This window comes from Mesocricetus auratus, unplaced genomic scaffold (genome assembly GCF_017639785.1).
Source record: "Mesocricetus auratus isolate SY011 unplaced genomic scaffold, BCM_Maur_2.0 Super-Scaffold_100691, whole genome shotgun sequence".
Lineage (NCBI taxonomy): Eukaryota > Metazoa > Chordata > Mammalia > Rodentia > Cricetidae > Mesocricetus > Mesocricetus auratus.
In genome coordinates, this window is record NW_024429267.1 from 42808176 (window position 1) to 42824731 (window position 16556).

Below are 16556 nucleotides of genomic sequence, written 5' to 3' on the forward strand. Positions count from 1 at the left end.
TTATTACTTTGAGTCACAATCTGGATAGCTTCTCCAAGGGATTTATGACCTAAACTAGATCTTACTTTGAATCAGATTTGTTTAAATTTCTGCCCTCACACAGCTTTATGGATACTGTTATTCGCTATGAAGACTGCACATTTTCCCACTTGTGATCAAGGTAAAACCTTAGTGGGGAAAGGCTGCTGTTATTTTGTAAGAGCTAGGATCGTTTTTGTAGCTTGGGAATGAAGATGCTCATATCTGAGCTCATGCTGCTGACCTTGTTTGTCAGTGTTGATCCTAGCATCATGAACCCCAGAGCCCTCCTTCATTTCTTGTTTAACAGTGCAGTGCGCGGAAAAGGTAATAGAGGGAAATCTTTCACGATAAGACACGATTCATAAAGGCGACAGCTATGCCATATGCGAACAGTGATTAACGGAGTCTGCAAACTGCTTTTGAAAAATAAAGTGATAAGGCAGATTTTCCCATTATTTTGGGTGTCGGTGCTTGTTCAAGTGCACTGTCCTGGTTTTTCCAAGCTTCGTTTTGTTCTGTAACAATCGAATCAGTCTTCATGTGCCTGGTGGTGCTGTTGGGGCTTAAATATTACCCTTCAGTTTTAAGAACCAGGACAATGAGGGGGTACACAAAAGCTGCGATTTCCTCTACATCTGTTGGGATGCTTGAAAGGGGGCCATTTGCAGGGCTGGTCTACCAGGGAATGAGCTCACTTAATTCTGAAAGCCGTGAAGGTGCAGGAATCAGGTTAATGAAGACTCACAAATTTAAAAGACTTTCCCTAGCAGACAGTGGCTGTGGCTGTAGGGCTTCTGAGCACATACAGACAGACAGACAACAGACAGGCTTATTTCTGAGCTGAAGAGGGTAGGTTTTAAAATCGAGTTATTTTAGCAAAAGCAGTTTAATCCTAGAAAATGCTTTTAAAAATTAAAAACAACAACAACAGCAACAAAACTGTTGTGTTTGGCAAAGTCTCCATGCATTGTTTCCGTCACTTGGTTGAGAACCCTCAGATAACTTACTTTACTCCCATAGAGGGCACAGAGTGGGGACTGTCAAATCTCTTTTGAGTCAGAAGTCCCTTGGAAAAGGCACTCAAAACCAGACACAGGCATTTGCCCTCCCAAGTCTACATCCAGTTGGAGGGGTACACAGATCTCCTAAAGTAGACACTATTTGCTTTTTCCTTTTGAGAGCCCATTTTTCCATCAATGGATGTTCTCCATGAAAAAAAATGTCCTTTTAAACAAAAGTGTGCCAGAATTCCCAATGTTGTGGCACTTGTCAGAGAGAAAAGGGGACCGGTAGAGCTGAGGACACTGTGGGGAGCCTGGGGTGTTTTTGCTTTTAAGTCATTAGAAAGAGCTGTGCCTTTGTAGGTTTTGTGTTCCTACGTGCCTTTATTGTCTTGGGCATTCTTGTTTCAAGTCACTGGGTTCTCATAGGTAGCTAGAGGGGAGATGCCACAGTCTAGGGGACTTGGCAGGGAGGAAGCCATGGATTCATGCCAGTGACTATCCTCAAAGGCCCTTGCCCTTGCCTGCCCCATGGAGCCTCTGAGCCTGGATTCCCTGATGGGCTGTGCAGGAAGCCAGTGGACTGAGAACATCATGTGATTCCTTGGGGCTAATAAGAGGAGAGGACCTCCCACCACAGCTCCTGGCATAGGGCCAGTAGTGCCCTGGCTTTTGCCTATCCATCCTTCATCGCTCTCTACCCTGGGTCATGAAACACAGCTTCCTAGGACTGACTCCCTGAAGATCTGTGACAGTTCCATACTCTTAGGAGATACGACTTAGTCAGTGAAGCACCAATCTAGTACTAGAAGTGACTCACACAACCTCCTGTAGGTGTACCGACGAGCTTGGAACTAGGTGCTGTGTACCCTGTAAGGCACCGAGAGCTGTTGGGGAAATAGACAAAGAACAAAAATAAACATGGAGGACCCAGAAGCACAAGGGTAAGTCCTCTCTGCATGCTCTTCTCATCGCCTCGTCCTCCCCTCTCTGTTTCCTTCCTCTCCCCTTCCTTGTCTTCACCTCCTTTCTCTTTTCTTCCTCCCATCCTTCTCTTTCTTGCCTTCTTTCTATCCATCATTTATTTTAGTCTTCTCTATTTCTTTATTCCCATCTACTCATACCTCCTTCCTTCAATTCACGCCATAGCATCTCTACCTTTTTTGTTACTGAGGGGACTTTTTGACTCGTGTTAACCTCCAACCCTTTTACCTGGCTTGCCTTCCTTAGTCACACATCCAGATAGCATATATTGAACGTGCACTGTGTGCTGATAGCTCAGAAAGAAGGCTGAAATGGTGATGGACTCCCCAGAGTGTTAAGGTTCAATCAGGAATGTGGGCACAGATATGTGTAAAACTAAATCATCACTGTGGTTATGTAATCTTGAGAAACCATAACCAGGGATGCAAGATGGTTTGAGCAATCTTGTTAGATGAGCTTCAAGAGTGGAATTTTTCATGAGGCGTGTGAATTTAACAGAGCCTTTTAGACAATCAATGCAAATTTAATTTTCATATATTATTAATGTTCAGAGAAGAGACAAAACCCCAGTCCTGGGAGGGAATGGATGTAGATGAAAATTCTATGTTATTGATGTTTATTTTTGTTACCCCCACTTTCCATGGAAAAATGTTGTCCTTCCTCTGGGCTCCCGTGGCTAGTTAGATAACTCCCTTCACTCCTGAGCATGGCTGAAGTTCTCCCCAAATGCCATTTCTCTTCAGCCCATGACAGACTCAGGGAATTAACCAACCCATGCCAAACTCTAGCTGGTCAGTGGAGTAGTCCACTTGTATAGAAGGTGAGACTGAAGGGAAGGTGTTAAAACAGTCCCTAGCTTAGGGGTAGAAATTCCAACCCATAATTTCTGTCAGACTCTCAGGTAGCCAAAGCCCCAAAGTTGAAACCTGACCAGTTAAAGACCTGGGGAGCGTGGAAGTCAAGATTTGGGTCAGAACTACTAATTTGGCTAGCTCAGGCCTGGCATGGCACTGTATTTTTTTTCTTTTCAGTGTTAGGACTTGAACCCAGTATTACTGAGCTACACCCTTCTTGTTTCTTCCTTATTGCAGCGCTTTGGAACTGAAAAGCTTAGATTGCCTCGTCTTTTGCATTACTTGTTTTTTCCCTTTTTAAAAATCTAAGTTAGAAACAAGTTTGTTTCACATGTCAATCCTGGCTCCCTCCCTCCCGTGCTCCCCATCCCTCTCCACCAGGCTCACAGTCCCCTCCCAATCTCCACTCCCATCCCCAGGTAGAGTGAGGCCCTCCATGGTGGATCTTCCTATTACCGTAACAGCTGTACAGTAAGAGCAAGCCTGCAGATGAGACAGTATGCCGTACCGTATGTGCATGTGGGTTATCAGCATCCTGTTGTAACATACCTGGGAATGAGGGAAAGCAATGGGAAAGTCAAAATGATAGCTCCAGATATAATTGTCAAGTGCATTTTTGCCTGGGAAGAGACGAGTATATAATGTGAACAGAGGGCACTGAAGTGCAAATCTTTTGCTATAGTGGAGACAGAAAATAAATATGCAGCGAAAGTATGCACGCCGGGCAGCACCCTGTGCCGATGAGCCCTGGTCCTAGCCCTGTGTCTGGCATCTCTTTCCGTGGATGTGCTTATGTGAAACCTAGCTGAGAAACTCATTGTGCTATCAGCTTCACTATGGAAGCTGACGATTCTCAGGCTATTCCCTCCGAGGCTGGCCTTTCCCAGTGATTGCTCCATGTGATACACAGATGGCTTAGCCTTACTATTATCGTTGCTTGGGAGATGCAGGGGAGTCGAGGTCTCTTCTCCTTATGACCTTTGGATTTTTGCCCTGAAGCAAAGGAAATAATCCCTTTATCAAATATTTGCTGACTGCTTGGAATATAAATGTTCTCACTGCTGTCTGTCCATTGATTATTGAAAAGTTCACATCATCACACCACCTCTGGTGTATGTGCTAGCTGTGGGTAAGTGTGTCTGCCAGTTTAGGAAAGACGCCTGTCAGTCTAGGAACAGTGTGTGATTCCTAGAGCCTGTCTAGGCTCTGCTTTCTCAAGTGAGACCTGGCTGAAGGGTGGCCTTGTAGAGGAAGGGAAGGGCATGAGGTCTTTGGTGATGAGTGTAAGCCATCATGTGTTGGGATGGGGCCATATTCCTCCCTATGTTATAAAGAAGGGAGACAGAAGCCCAGGGAGGGGTATTATTTGGATTAATTTGATGTGGCAGAGTAAAGACAAGTTGAGTTGATGAGTTCCAAGCCAGCCCGGGCTACAGATGGAGACCCAGTTTCACAAAACAAACAATAACAATAACAATAGCAAAAATTAAACCAGGATCTAAGCATGGACTCTTTGACATCCTGAAATAAATAAATTAAACATTTGTGAAGCTGTATTAGACAAAAAATGAAATGATGAGTAAATTAAATATTTGGTCAGCAGAATAAATTGACGTTTGCTCCCAATTTGATTAGAAGGGATTTAACAGAAATATCAAGAAAATCTTCAAACTCTAGGATATTTTTTTAAAAGAGTACAGGAAATTAAATAAAGTACATATATGATCAATTTAAAAATATTCCTGGTTAATGTCTGACTTATTACACATTATATTATTATAACCTTATGCAAACACATTCAGAGGTGATAAAAATAGTAAGAAAGCCAAACCTAGCCAGCTAATCAAAACCATCAAATGACTATTTTGTGAGTGACAGAAACCAAATATGGAAAAAAAATTGAAATTATAATTAAGTTAGGGTTTCCACTTCCCAGGTCAGTGTTAAAACAACAACAACAAAACTAGATTAAATAGTTTAAGGGAAAGAAAAAAATAACTGCAGTCCATGAACACAGTCATAGCTGTAGGCCAGGTTTGTTTCCGTGCTGGGAATCAAACCCTGGACCTTGAGTCTGGGAAAGTCCTCCACTCCTGAGCTCCCTTGTCCCTAGCACCTCTTCCTGCTCCTGATCAGCCACCCACAGCTCTTACTGGAAATTCAGCAGCTGAGTCTCTGTACTTCTCATAAAGGAGGTCATAAGAGAAGGGGCAAGAATGGAGAATGTGGAGGAGGATGGGACAGAGCCTTTGCTGGACCCAAGCTTCCATGGGGAGGGCTCTGAGAGGAGATTCCATTTCTCTTCTCAACTCTTCAACATGAGGTGGCTGAAGAAAGGACCCCCTCCCTGCCTCTCCTCCAGCTGTCCTGAGCTGAAAACTTTGTTTTGAAAAGAGTAGATATTCAGAAATTTTCCATGAGTGGCTAATGCTTCCTGCGCTATGAGTTTATTGGAGCAACACCAGCAATTCATTTTAAGCAAACCCGTGTTTATAGTGCAAGGTGGCTGTCTGCTGGCCTGAAGACGGGGACACTTATACCCTGCACACAAGTCCCCTGCTCAGACTTGTCTGCAACCACCTGCACTCACAGATTCTATACCATCTGGGCTGCTTTTTTCATATTGCCCTCAAAGCCCCAGGACAGATTATCTAGCCCTGCATAAAAAATTGTCTTGATACTTAACAATTAGAAGGTTGGCCCTAGAAGAAAGGGGAGGAAGTCCTTGTCAGGATAGTCTGGAGGTAGAAGTCGATGAGGTTCCACAGATAGGGTCTGAAACGATGAGATGAGACTATAAATTGGCAGCCGGGCATGGTGGCACACATCTTTAATCCCAGCACTTGGGAGGCAGAGGTAAGTGGATATCTGTGAGTTCGAGGCCAGCCTGGTCTACAGAGAGCATTCTGGGACAGATAGGGCTATTACACAGAGAGGCTCGGGAGGGAGGGAGGGAGGGAGGAAGAAAGAGAGAGAGGGAGAGAGAGAGACAGAGAGAGACAGAGAGAGACAGAGACAGAGAGAGACAGAGAGAGACAGAGAGAGGTAGCCTGTAGAAAACAGAATGACCGAGGCATTACCTGCAAGACCCCCGAGGAGAGCTCCTGGCACCTAAGTTTTCGGATGGAGAGCTGCTCTAATCCTAGTCGAATTTGTTCCTAATAATATGCCAAAGCTTTTCATCACAAAAGCCACATAAAATAAAGTACCCCAGCGACAGGGAGCTGAATAGATTTCTTTCAAATGAGGCTCTGTTCTCCCAGCGCTGGGCCTTGCTGGCTTTTTTCTTGCTGCCAGAACAAAACCATCTTGTGGGATTTGACCTTGCATTTTTAAGCATCGATTGCGAACTAGATGATTGGATTCCCCTGCCCCAGCAACCAGAATCTTTTTGCCACTTGGCAGGTGTTACGTTTTTTGGGCAACCAGCACTGTGTAAAACGTCCCCAAGGAACCCACAGCCATGGCAAACTCTGTGGCATCACCCCCTCCACCATGAAAGAGGCCGCAGTGGAGACTGTAAACAATGAAGGGCAAGAGACAGGCTTTTGGACCAGTAGACCCTGCTTTGCGAAGATAGAAAACATTGGGCGCTATTAATTTTCCATATGTGGCTAACGTCTGTATTAAAAAGTTATTAGTGTGAACCTAGCTCTATGCCAAGTTATTATTGTCATTTTGAGCAAACCTGTTCAATGTGAAATATCTCCTGTAGGCTCCTTTCTGTTTGGGCACCCGGACACTTGGTGGTGCTTAGTGAGAAACTTCAGGAGGTGGAGCCTCTCTGGGCGTGGTTTGGAAGTTTGGTAGCCCAGCTCCAGGTCCTAGCCTTTTCCTTGGTGATCAGCTGTCTCCTCTGCCTGCTGCCACACCTCCCAGCCTCGACAGAGTGCATCCCTTCCTAACTCGTGATCTGAAATAAACCTGCCTTTCCTTAAGTTGCTTTTGCCAGTTATTTTTGTCACAGCAATGAGAGAAACACTAGCACAATTTCTTAGGGCACAGGTGTCCTGTCTGCTGTCCTAGGTGTCTGGGACACTTAGACTCCACAGGTAATTTCCCCATGCAGGCAGGTCAGCACTGTTAACATGCTGAGTGTCTGGGAGACTTATACTCCACAGGTAACTGTCCTGGATCAGGACTGCCCCAAGCAGATGGGCCAACACTGCTGACAAGCACACAGGAGCTCTCTGGGCTAGCAACACTCCTGACCTTGCCTTGTTGTGGGCTTCTGTTTAACCATGAGAGAAAATTCCAGCTAAATAGTTTCCAAGGCATCCTCTGGCTCTTTGATTTGGAGGCCTTCTGAGGCAGTGTGGGCAGTCGTCCTCATGCTCTGTGGTGCTTCTAGGCCTGGGGTGCCTTTGAAGCCAGCAGGAAAAAGCAGTTGGCCAGGAAGTCCCTGGGGCTGGGAGAGAAGGGAGCTCTTGGATTGAATGGGATGCTGGAGGTGTGGGGGTGGGGTTTGTATCAGACCACAGGGAGATGCGACTGAATCTGCACTGATTTTGCCCAGCTTTGGAGCAAAGGAGAGAGACCACAGCTCCTCTGGGTCCACATGCAGTGTCTTCCGCCTCATTCAGGCCACCACTATGGTAGTCCTTGGTCTTTGCCGATTCATATCTGGACCCTAAAGTGTGATAGTTAGACCAAGGAAAGGGACAAAATTCATTAAAGCAGGTCACAGAGGGCTGTAAGTACACAGTGTTGGGGTTTCCTTGCTATGAAGAGAGATAGCAGGTCTGAGCAGATTCAACCATCAATTTCTTCCAATTACCCAAGGTGACAATCTATATCTCTGGGGAAAAAATGTGTGTGTGTGTGTGTGTGTTGCATGGAGAAGAAAAGTAGTTAGCACCCAGCACTAAGTTATTCCAACTATATATAGACATGGTGCTGAACACTTTATCCTCCATGCAATCTGAACTTCATACCAGCTTAGGTTTGCCATGGACTCCCATGGCTGTCCAGTTGGAACATCCAGTATCTAAAATTCAAACCCAGACTGGAGTGCTCTTGCTTCCCGGGGCACATTGCTGTGGGCTGCTGCTGCAGCTGCAGGCTAGGAGAACGGTGCCCCACTTCTCATAGTAACACAGCTCGGGGTTTAGCACTCTGACATGTCAGTTCCCAGAACAGTTTATTAGGATGTCACAGGATGTCTGTGACACCATCCCTGGTCTCTAACTCATTTGGTGCCAGTAGCAGGCTCTTCTCCCCCAACACTGAAAACAGCATCCAGAGTCTTCAGACTTTTCCAAGTCCCAGCCTGGCCTTGACAAAAGATGAATCGTTCACATGCCCACATGTACATCTGCCATCACAAGAAAGATGTATACATTTTTTTTCTTACTGTGTCTCATTTTGTTTTCTGCTCCTCTTCCTGGCTGGCTAAGATCCTGGTGTGTGTCACTAGGAAGGCTTTGCCTTGCTGGCAGCCTCCCAAATTTCTCAAACACTTTCCCTTTGAAGCCTGGAACCTCCTAAGGAAGTATTAAGAGCCAGCCAACTGTGAAAGCGGTGTGCTCTTCTCTGGGCTAAGAACCTCTGCTCAGACAGTAAACTGCTTCAGTGGCATGAACATATGCCATCAACATGGCCTCTGGAAGCCATGCTGGGAAGTCAACAAGCGTGGAGACAGGGAGACAGGTTGTGCTATGCTCAGGAAGTTGACAGAATAGGATCTTCCCTTCCCTAGGACGACTTGGCTGGGCTTCCTTGGGTACTTGATTCTGTACAGTTTATGCTTTGTGTGCAACAGGGCTAGTGCCTTGGCACTATCATGTATTGTTCCTTTAGTAAGGCTTGCTCCAGACTGTGACATCTGCCACAGAGAGAGACCTGGAGCAGCCATGAGACCCAGCGCTCATCCTTATGTCTGAATCTAGGCACAAGTATGTAAGCAGTTGGGCAGCAACCCGTTGCATTCTGTGCACACAGGTTCTTGACGGTGACACCCATCACTTGGACAATTCTAAGCAGACAATTAGCCTGCACTATTGGTCAGAGATCAGTTGTGGAGGTTGCATAGTATCCCGGTTTAATAATCCCAGGACAAACAAGGCTAGAAAAGGTCATTGGCATATTTTATCCAAAAAGCATATTGACTGTGAGGTTTCACAGTCATACCAAGAATGAGACAATCTCCCTCCTGGGTGCCATCATCAAGGCATGTTACTAATGGGTATTTTGAAATTAAATTTATTTTATTATTATTATATTGCATACGTGTAAGGTAGCAGAATATATACACCATGGTGTTTGTGTGGAGGTCAGAACACAACTTTGTCTTTCTTTTCACCTTTATGTAGGTTTTGGGGGGTCAAACTCAGGTCATCAGGCCTGCATTGTAAGCATGTTTACCCACTGAGCAATCTCACTGGTCCTAAAATGGATACATTCATGGGGTTTATTTTAAGCTCATATCTTTTGGAATAAGAATCATCAGGAAAATGTTCCCCCTCTTCATTTCTTTTTGAAGCATGGTCTCACATATCCTAGGCTTGCCTTGATCTTCCTAAATTGCTCAAGATGACCTTGAACTATGATTATCCTGCTTTCTTTTACTATTTGTAGAGTGCTGATTATGTGACCCAGGACTCCACGTCCTCTCCCACCTTAGCTACACACATAGCTTTACCGAGAAAAAGCTTCCAAAGTCAAATTCAGTGTGTTCTTCATGAAAGGATATATGGGAATACTCAGAGACATAGTTGAAGGTGGCACTGTACATGAGTGTGAGAACACCTGAGCAAGAGATCTAACTATGCACCCTGGCGCCGTCTAGGTGTGGTCACAGGTATGTGCAGGAGGGGAGGGGTGCGGCTGGCTCTGGGAGGCTCATGCTGTCTCTGGCTGCTGGCCAAGTCAAGGGAGACAGCCTGGGAGGATCCTTGGAGCTGGAACCTGTGGCAGCCATCCGCCTCTTGTGTGAGTGTTATCTCCCCAACTCCAAATAAACCCTTTAACTTATGCTGGGTTTAGTGAATCTTGATTCCCACGCGTGGCATGAATGTATGGGTTAGATGACTCTGTTTAAATTCCACCTTAGTCACTTCCTGCTTACAGTGTGTGGATGAGTTACTTAATATCTCTGGAACTGGCCCTTTGTGGTGACAGACAATGTATTAGGAGCTGAAAAGCACAGAAGGCCATGAAAAGTATCACTATTATATTGTATCCTCTTATCAGTGATGAGAAAAATAGGTACCACATCTCACTCGATTTATACTCCTCAGTGATATACATACATATCATATGCATATATAATATGTTCATGTATAAATATATATATATGGGTATAAATACAATATACAATACACAAAAATGTGAAACGTGTTAACCTTCACTTCATTTCATGCTTGGGACTGGGTGAGGATGTTCTGCATCTTGAAATGCTTCTTTCAATAAGACTAAAAGACCATATTTCAGACACCTGAAATATCTTCACATTAAGTCTCTAGGGGCTCCATTTTTTTCCATTCACTCTAAAACTGTTCATTGAGCACCCACTGTGTACAGTCACTCACCTAGGGGCTTTGGATTTATCTATGAAAATAGGCACCAACCACACTTTTGTTTCAAATAAAGTGTTTAAAAATTTTATTTTAGTATGCTGAGGTATGTGTGTTAACCTTGGCATGCTCATGTAGAGGCCAGATGTCAATGTCTGATATGTTCCCAGTTGCTCTCCACCTTACTTTTTGAGGCAAGGTCTCTCATTGGAAATGGAAGCTTGCTGAACTGGCTGGCCAGCAACCCCCACCCAATATTCTCTTGTCTCCTCCTCCCCAGTGATAGAATTATGATACCATATTTGCCTTTACATTATGTGCTGGTGATTTGAACTCAGTTCCTCATGCTTGCAGAGTGATGACTTCACTCACTAAGCCATCTCTTGAGATCTCACTCCTAGGAGTTAATGTGTTGGGTGTGGTTATGTCATGCTTCCAGGAAAGATGTCTGGTGTTCAGCATTGGTTGGAGCGTTTGTGAACCAACTGTGCTCTGCTAATTCTGTGCTGGGTGCTGGGGGGAAGAAGGGGAGTCGAGAACAGAGACTCTGGAATCCAGCCTCAGTGGTGGGCAGACTGCATGACTGATACACCTGCAATTAATTTGGAGACAGAAAATGCAAATTCATGATAGGTGTCACGACAGTCCTAGAATTTTTTAATATATTTCTTGATGCATAATTCATCAAGGCCTACTGAGGGATGTCAAGGCATACTATGTAAGACTTCGCAAGAATGAATAGTTGAATGAAGAAATGGGCTGCCATGAGTGGTTGCATGGGCAACATACTGCATTGTTGCAAGTTACCCTGCTTGGACACCCCTTGGGGAAGGGGGTGAGAAGACGCAGCATCAAGACTCAGGCACTGAGTAGCAGAGCATGCTGCAGACTCGTTTATTCAGGAAGTTAGACCTGCCTTTATACCCCCTCCCAAGGTCCTATTGGCTCAGGCGGCTGACTCTGCTGTATGCCCTTTTCTGGTTGGTGTCTCTGGGTCAGGTGTCTTTTCGTCAGCATTTCTGGGCATTGAGGCAGGCTTGGTGGCCTGACTCAGGGAGGAAGTGTCTGCTGCACATGTGGACTGGCATGGGCACTAGAGACAGGGAGATTGTGGCGTGGGTAGGCTGGTCACAGCTTTTCCTACACTGCCCAACTCACATGGTATCCTGTTCAGATCATGGAGCCAATATACAGGTTACAGGGTCAGGGGCAGGTATGCAATCTCCAGTCAGGGAGGTCAATTCTTCCCTAGCTTCATGAAGCATATCAGGGAGGGGCTCTCAGTCAGAACACATGCAGCCAACCCAGAGTTCCTGCTTGGAGATCAGGAAAACAGTCCCTGGACAATGGACTATGACGGAGTTTTGGAAGCAGTTAGGTTTCTGGGGTTAAAGAGGAGGATACCAAAATAGTGATTTTCTAGGTCTTGGGCTTCACAGTATAAGTTAAAGAGCCCTTTGTCCTGTTTGCTCTCACAGAAACACTCCATCTACCAAACTATTCTTTTTCTCAGAATACTGGAGAGAGACCTCAGAAAACACCAGCTGGCCAAGGTTCTGGACACACCACGGGCACTGTTGGAAGCTAAAGGGTATCAGCAGAACTGGGGAGATTAGATACAATTCCAAGAGCTGCTTCTCTTAGAACTCACTTTGATTATCTGCCCTTCCTTGGAGTCAGCAGTAAGTGGGGTGTGTAATATATAATGTTAGCCTTTGGTTGGCTTTGGCTGTAAGCAGGCTTTTACACTTAGTCCTGTTCTTACTCATTAAAGAAATGGAAGGTGAGGGAAAGGTGTTCCCTGCTGAGCCACACACTTGATTCCTGGAATCTTCTTAAAGATCCTGAGGGGAAGACTGCCTCTCTGAGGTCTGGGGGTGCCATACCCAGTGAGACCGTGGAAGCCCAGTCTCTAATGACGCTCCTTGCTCATCGAGGCCGTTTAGTTAATTCTCAGTAGACACTCAGACACTTAGCTCCTGAGGGCCACAAATGTAAACTTGGAGGCTTTATCATGCTGGACAAAGTATGGATAGTGACAAAGATGACTTTGAAGATTCAAGAAAAGAGGCTTTTGAGCTATTTGATTTTAGTGTAGTGTGGTATACCTCTTGTGACCACATCTGGCTCTACATGCTGTGACCATCTCTTTGAATTTCAGAGCCTATAGAGCCTTAGAGACAGTCTACTACAGTGGTGAACAGGTACCATGATGCTCTCTTTGCTGCTCTTCCTAATGAAAATGGGAAGACTGAGGCAGATACCTGTTGCTAAGTTACATATTTGACCCATGAATCCTCCTGAGGAAGAGCTTATTTATTACCTAAGTGTCATATATGAGGAAACTGAGGCCTTCAGCAATCTCTGTCCCAGAGTGTTTGGTTCAGGTTTTTCCATCTCCATGACCTCCTGTGCAACATGTGCTCTTTATACAGTATAAAGGTGATGATGTCACACACCCCGAGACTAGATAAAGACAAGGGTGACCCATACTCAGTCAGCAAGCACACTGATCAGGCATTGGGCTTCATTTTATGTTCTCAAAGCACTTCAGGAAGGAAGGTACCGATTTCCTGCCCATTTGACAGATGGTGATGTGGAGGTCCACAGAGAAAAATAGCCTCTGCAAAGTCACACAGTTGTTAGAAGTGCCCATCTTTTTGTATATGTACATGGGATGGGAGTTTTGTATGTGCATGTATTTGCAAGTACATGTGTAGAGGCCGGGGGGTTCTTTAGGAATCTTGCTTTGTCATTCCTTGCCTTATTTCCTTAAGAAAAAAAATCTCTTGATGAACCTGGAGCGAGGTTGGCAGCCATCAAGTCCCAGTGAACCTTCTCTCACACTTCCACCCAGCATTAGTGTTTCAAGAACGCAGAGTCCTATCTGAGTATTTTCAGGGGTGCTAGGGACTCAAACTTAGGCCCTATGCTTGAACAGCAAGTACTCTCCCCACCCCAGCTTCATACTTTTACGTCTTTCTTTTCTGTTAGATTTTATGTTTCTAGAAATAATAATGGATTCCCTCTAATTAATTCCTCCATCCATCAAACTATTTCAAAAGTACTTTTCTCCCCACTGAGACAATTCTTTAGCCTCCTGTACTTACTAAACATTGTGGATGCCACTGAGCCTGCCATTGAGCTCTGAGGAATGGTTTTCTTCCCATCTTCTGTCTATCAGGTGGACAGGTGAGAAGAAGGGTGTGCTAGCAGATTGCTGTCTTGGTGTTAGGTATGGCATCACATAATTTACATATGATCAAGATCCTGCATTGATTCATTTTGAGTGGCTTTGCTACTCATTAGGTCATTCCAACTTGACAAGTAACCTCAGTGGCTCAGTACAATAGAACAACTTGACAGCACAGTTACAGCATTATCAGTAAGCCAGAGACTGCCATGGTCTTGGCTGGGCCATGTCAACATAAGGCCTACTTCATATGGTAGGCATGACTGAACTGGGTGCCAGGTCTGTTTTGTGCCAGCTATTGAAGGGACAGCCTTCTTCTCATCTCTAGGGCCTGGTAGGCTACAGAGGAGGGGGAAAAGAGGAATTTCCTTTGGAGTGAAGAGAGAGGAAGTCTGTATGCAAAGGGCTCTGGAAGTGTCTGTTCCAGCAGCATTGACTCTGATTTTATTGCTAACATGGAGACAGAAAGAATTTGAGGCGACTCTGAGATTTCCTAAGAATGATTCTATAGGTTTGTAGTTTGACTAGGCATGCAGTATCCATTTTGCTTCCGTGGTCAACTATTGTCGATACTGACTCGTGCCCAGTTTGGCAACCCAGAGTTCCTTAGCGTTGGTTATGCCTCTAGCTGCGCTTGCTTTCCTTTTTTCCATTTTTCATCTTTTAAAACCGTTTGCCCCAAACTTTCAGGAATGCTTTACTTCAGGGAATTGTGAATTTTCTTTAAACTGTCTCATAAGATGACTTGAGAACTTGCTTTTTTAAAATGTCAGTGTAAGAATATTTCCCATTAGACTGTTAAAGTTCTTCACAATAAACACTAAGCATACTTTACAAAATGTAAGACTACATGTTACAGCATCCAGGTTGTCTATCTTTCTGGCTTCTCTCTGTAAACACACACACACACACACACACACACACACACACACACACACACACCATCAAAATGCTGACAGCCATTATTCATGAGCTTATTTTTTATTTTCTTCTCTGTAACTTTTCTAATTTTTTAAAAAAGAATTCATATGGAAAACACATCCTTTGTTACTTAAATATGCTATAATAAAAAAGATATTTCACACATACATATTATTTGTTTGCTCTGTTTCTTTTTGAAAATCGCTCAGAACTTATAGAAACTTAAGGAATGGTGTACAAGGTAGCACGGGAGAGAGGTGTCATTCAGCGGTGAGGGAGTCATCAAATATATCACAAGATCCAATTTAATCAGGGTCAGCCAGCCCCTCATCCCCCTCCTCTTGTGCTTGTCAAGGTTAAGTAGTTTCAGGCATCTTCAGATGGTTGCAATTAAAATGCCGACGTTGGCATGTTTCAGCATCTCAGCTTCCACAACCCCAGCTGTCAACAGCTGCCCCTGTTTAATCAGGACCCGTGTTGCTCCCTTCTAACAAGCGACTTTCAACGTTCTCAGGTAACAATGGATGGAGAGAAAGACATCACTTGAATTTTAATTTAGTTTAACACTTAGAAAATATACTAAATAAATGGCCTTAGGATGACTTGCCAATGGAAGGATGGATGATGCATCTGTTGGGGGTCTGGTCACTGCCATCTTCTCATTCCTGGTGGAAAGCTGTGGGGCAGCAGAAGGACTTGTGCCCAGAGGCAGTGGATGAAGAGCAGAGGCTATAAAGATCATCACCCTGTCCTAGTCATGGAAAGTAGGAGATCTGAATCTTACTCACATGTTCCCTAAGAATGAATTAGTGTGAGTCGCATGTGGTCTTTGTGAAAAGACTAAGGCTTCTTCACATATTTTTTCTTACCTTTTCTGTTGACAAAAATAATGTTTCCTATGTACACTTTGATATATAAATAACCCATGCTAGCTGGCATGTTGGTCTGAGACCTGTGTCACAATGCCCATGTGGAGGTCAATGGGCAAACTACTACTAAGCTGTTCTCTCCTGCTACCTGTGAGAATCAGGGGCTCCAATTCAGGGCATTGGGCCTCTAGGAAGTAAGAGCACTTTTACCTGCTGAGCCAAGTTGTGTTTTGTTTGTAATCCCAGAATGGACTTGTCCAAACCGGTGTCATCGACCAACATTGTATAGGCTGGGCAGGCACACTTACACATGTCAATCACTCTTCATTCCCCATAGACTGGGTACACTTACACATGTCAATCACTCTGCATTCCCCGTAGACTGTGAGCTTCTGAAAGAAGACAGGCAAGGTCTGGATGAGGATTTGCCATTCTCAGTGTGCGTTGTCATTTTTATTGTGATCTGTTAGAAAGGGCTTGGGAAAAAAGCCTTTGAGTAAGATATAGCATGAAAATGTAAAGAAAGTCATCTGGAACTTCCTTGTTTTGTACTCCCGCTTAAATTGGAGTTCAGTTCCTTTCAAGATGCCCATGGTGGTGACAGTTAGAAACACATTAATGAGAGTCTCGGCCCTGTTGCCTTCTTTTCTTCCCTTGAGGCACTGTGGACGTCAAAGGACAAGGCTCTCTGCTTTGGTGTGGGTTTGAAGTAAAATTCCTGTGTCCATCCAGAGCAGTTGGTCTTTGGCCTCTGAGACTCTCCTATGAAGGCTGCATTGAGCTGTTGGGATGACTGGACAGGGCAAATAAGAGAACCAAGAGAGCAGACACAGCGGCTCGCTTGGTGGTGTGGGTACATGACAGGGAGATTATTTGCTATTGAGTCTGTGTTGTGATAAATATCATCCTTTGTAAAGGAGTGCACTGGGCACAGCATGACCTGTGTAGGAAGAACCGGAGCACGGGGGAAAGCCTATAGGGAGATCAGGATTTTCTGCTTCAGCCGTGGGTACTCATGGGAAGTTAGAAATGTGAGCACAGTTGGATTTGGGCTACCAGAGTTCATGTAGAATGGTTGCAATAATTGTTTGGGAGCATGCTAAATAACCTACACAGCCATACAGACATCATTTGCTTGGATTCATCCTTTGAATCTTGCAGGAGTGTCCTCATTTGTGGGGTGGATAGGAGGACAAAGG

General features: G+C 44.7%; 1 protein-coding gene across 4 annotated transcripts in view; it reads left to right on the forward strand.

The window, feature by feature from the left end:
* Positions 1–16556, forward strand: part of Cpne4 (copine 4) — a 473640-nt gene that overhangs the window by 33175 nt on the left and 423909 nt on the right. Inside the window, exon 1 of one of the 4 annotated variants that reach the window (XM_040739637.1) lies at positions 1752–1966. The exons of the other annotated variants lie outside the window; for them this stretch is intronic. Within the exon in view, the coding sequence (XP_040595571.1) occupies positions 1944–1966 (23 nt within the window). The 5' untranslated portion in view covers positions 1752–1943. Of the gene's footprint in view, positions 1–1751; positions 1967–16556 lie in introns of those variants that run through there. 4 annotated transcript variants of the gene reach the window in all.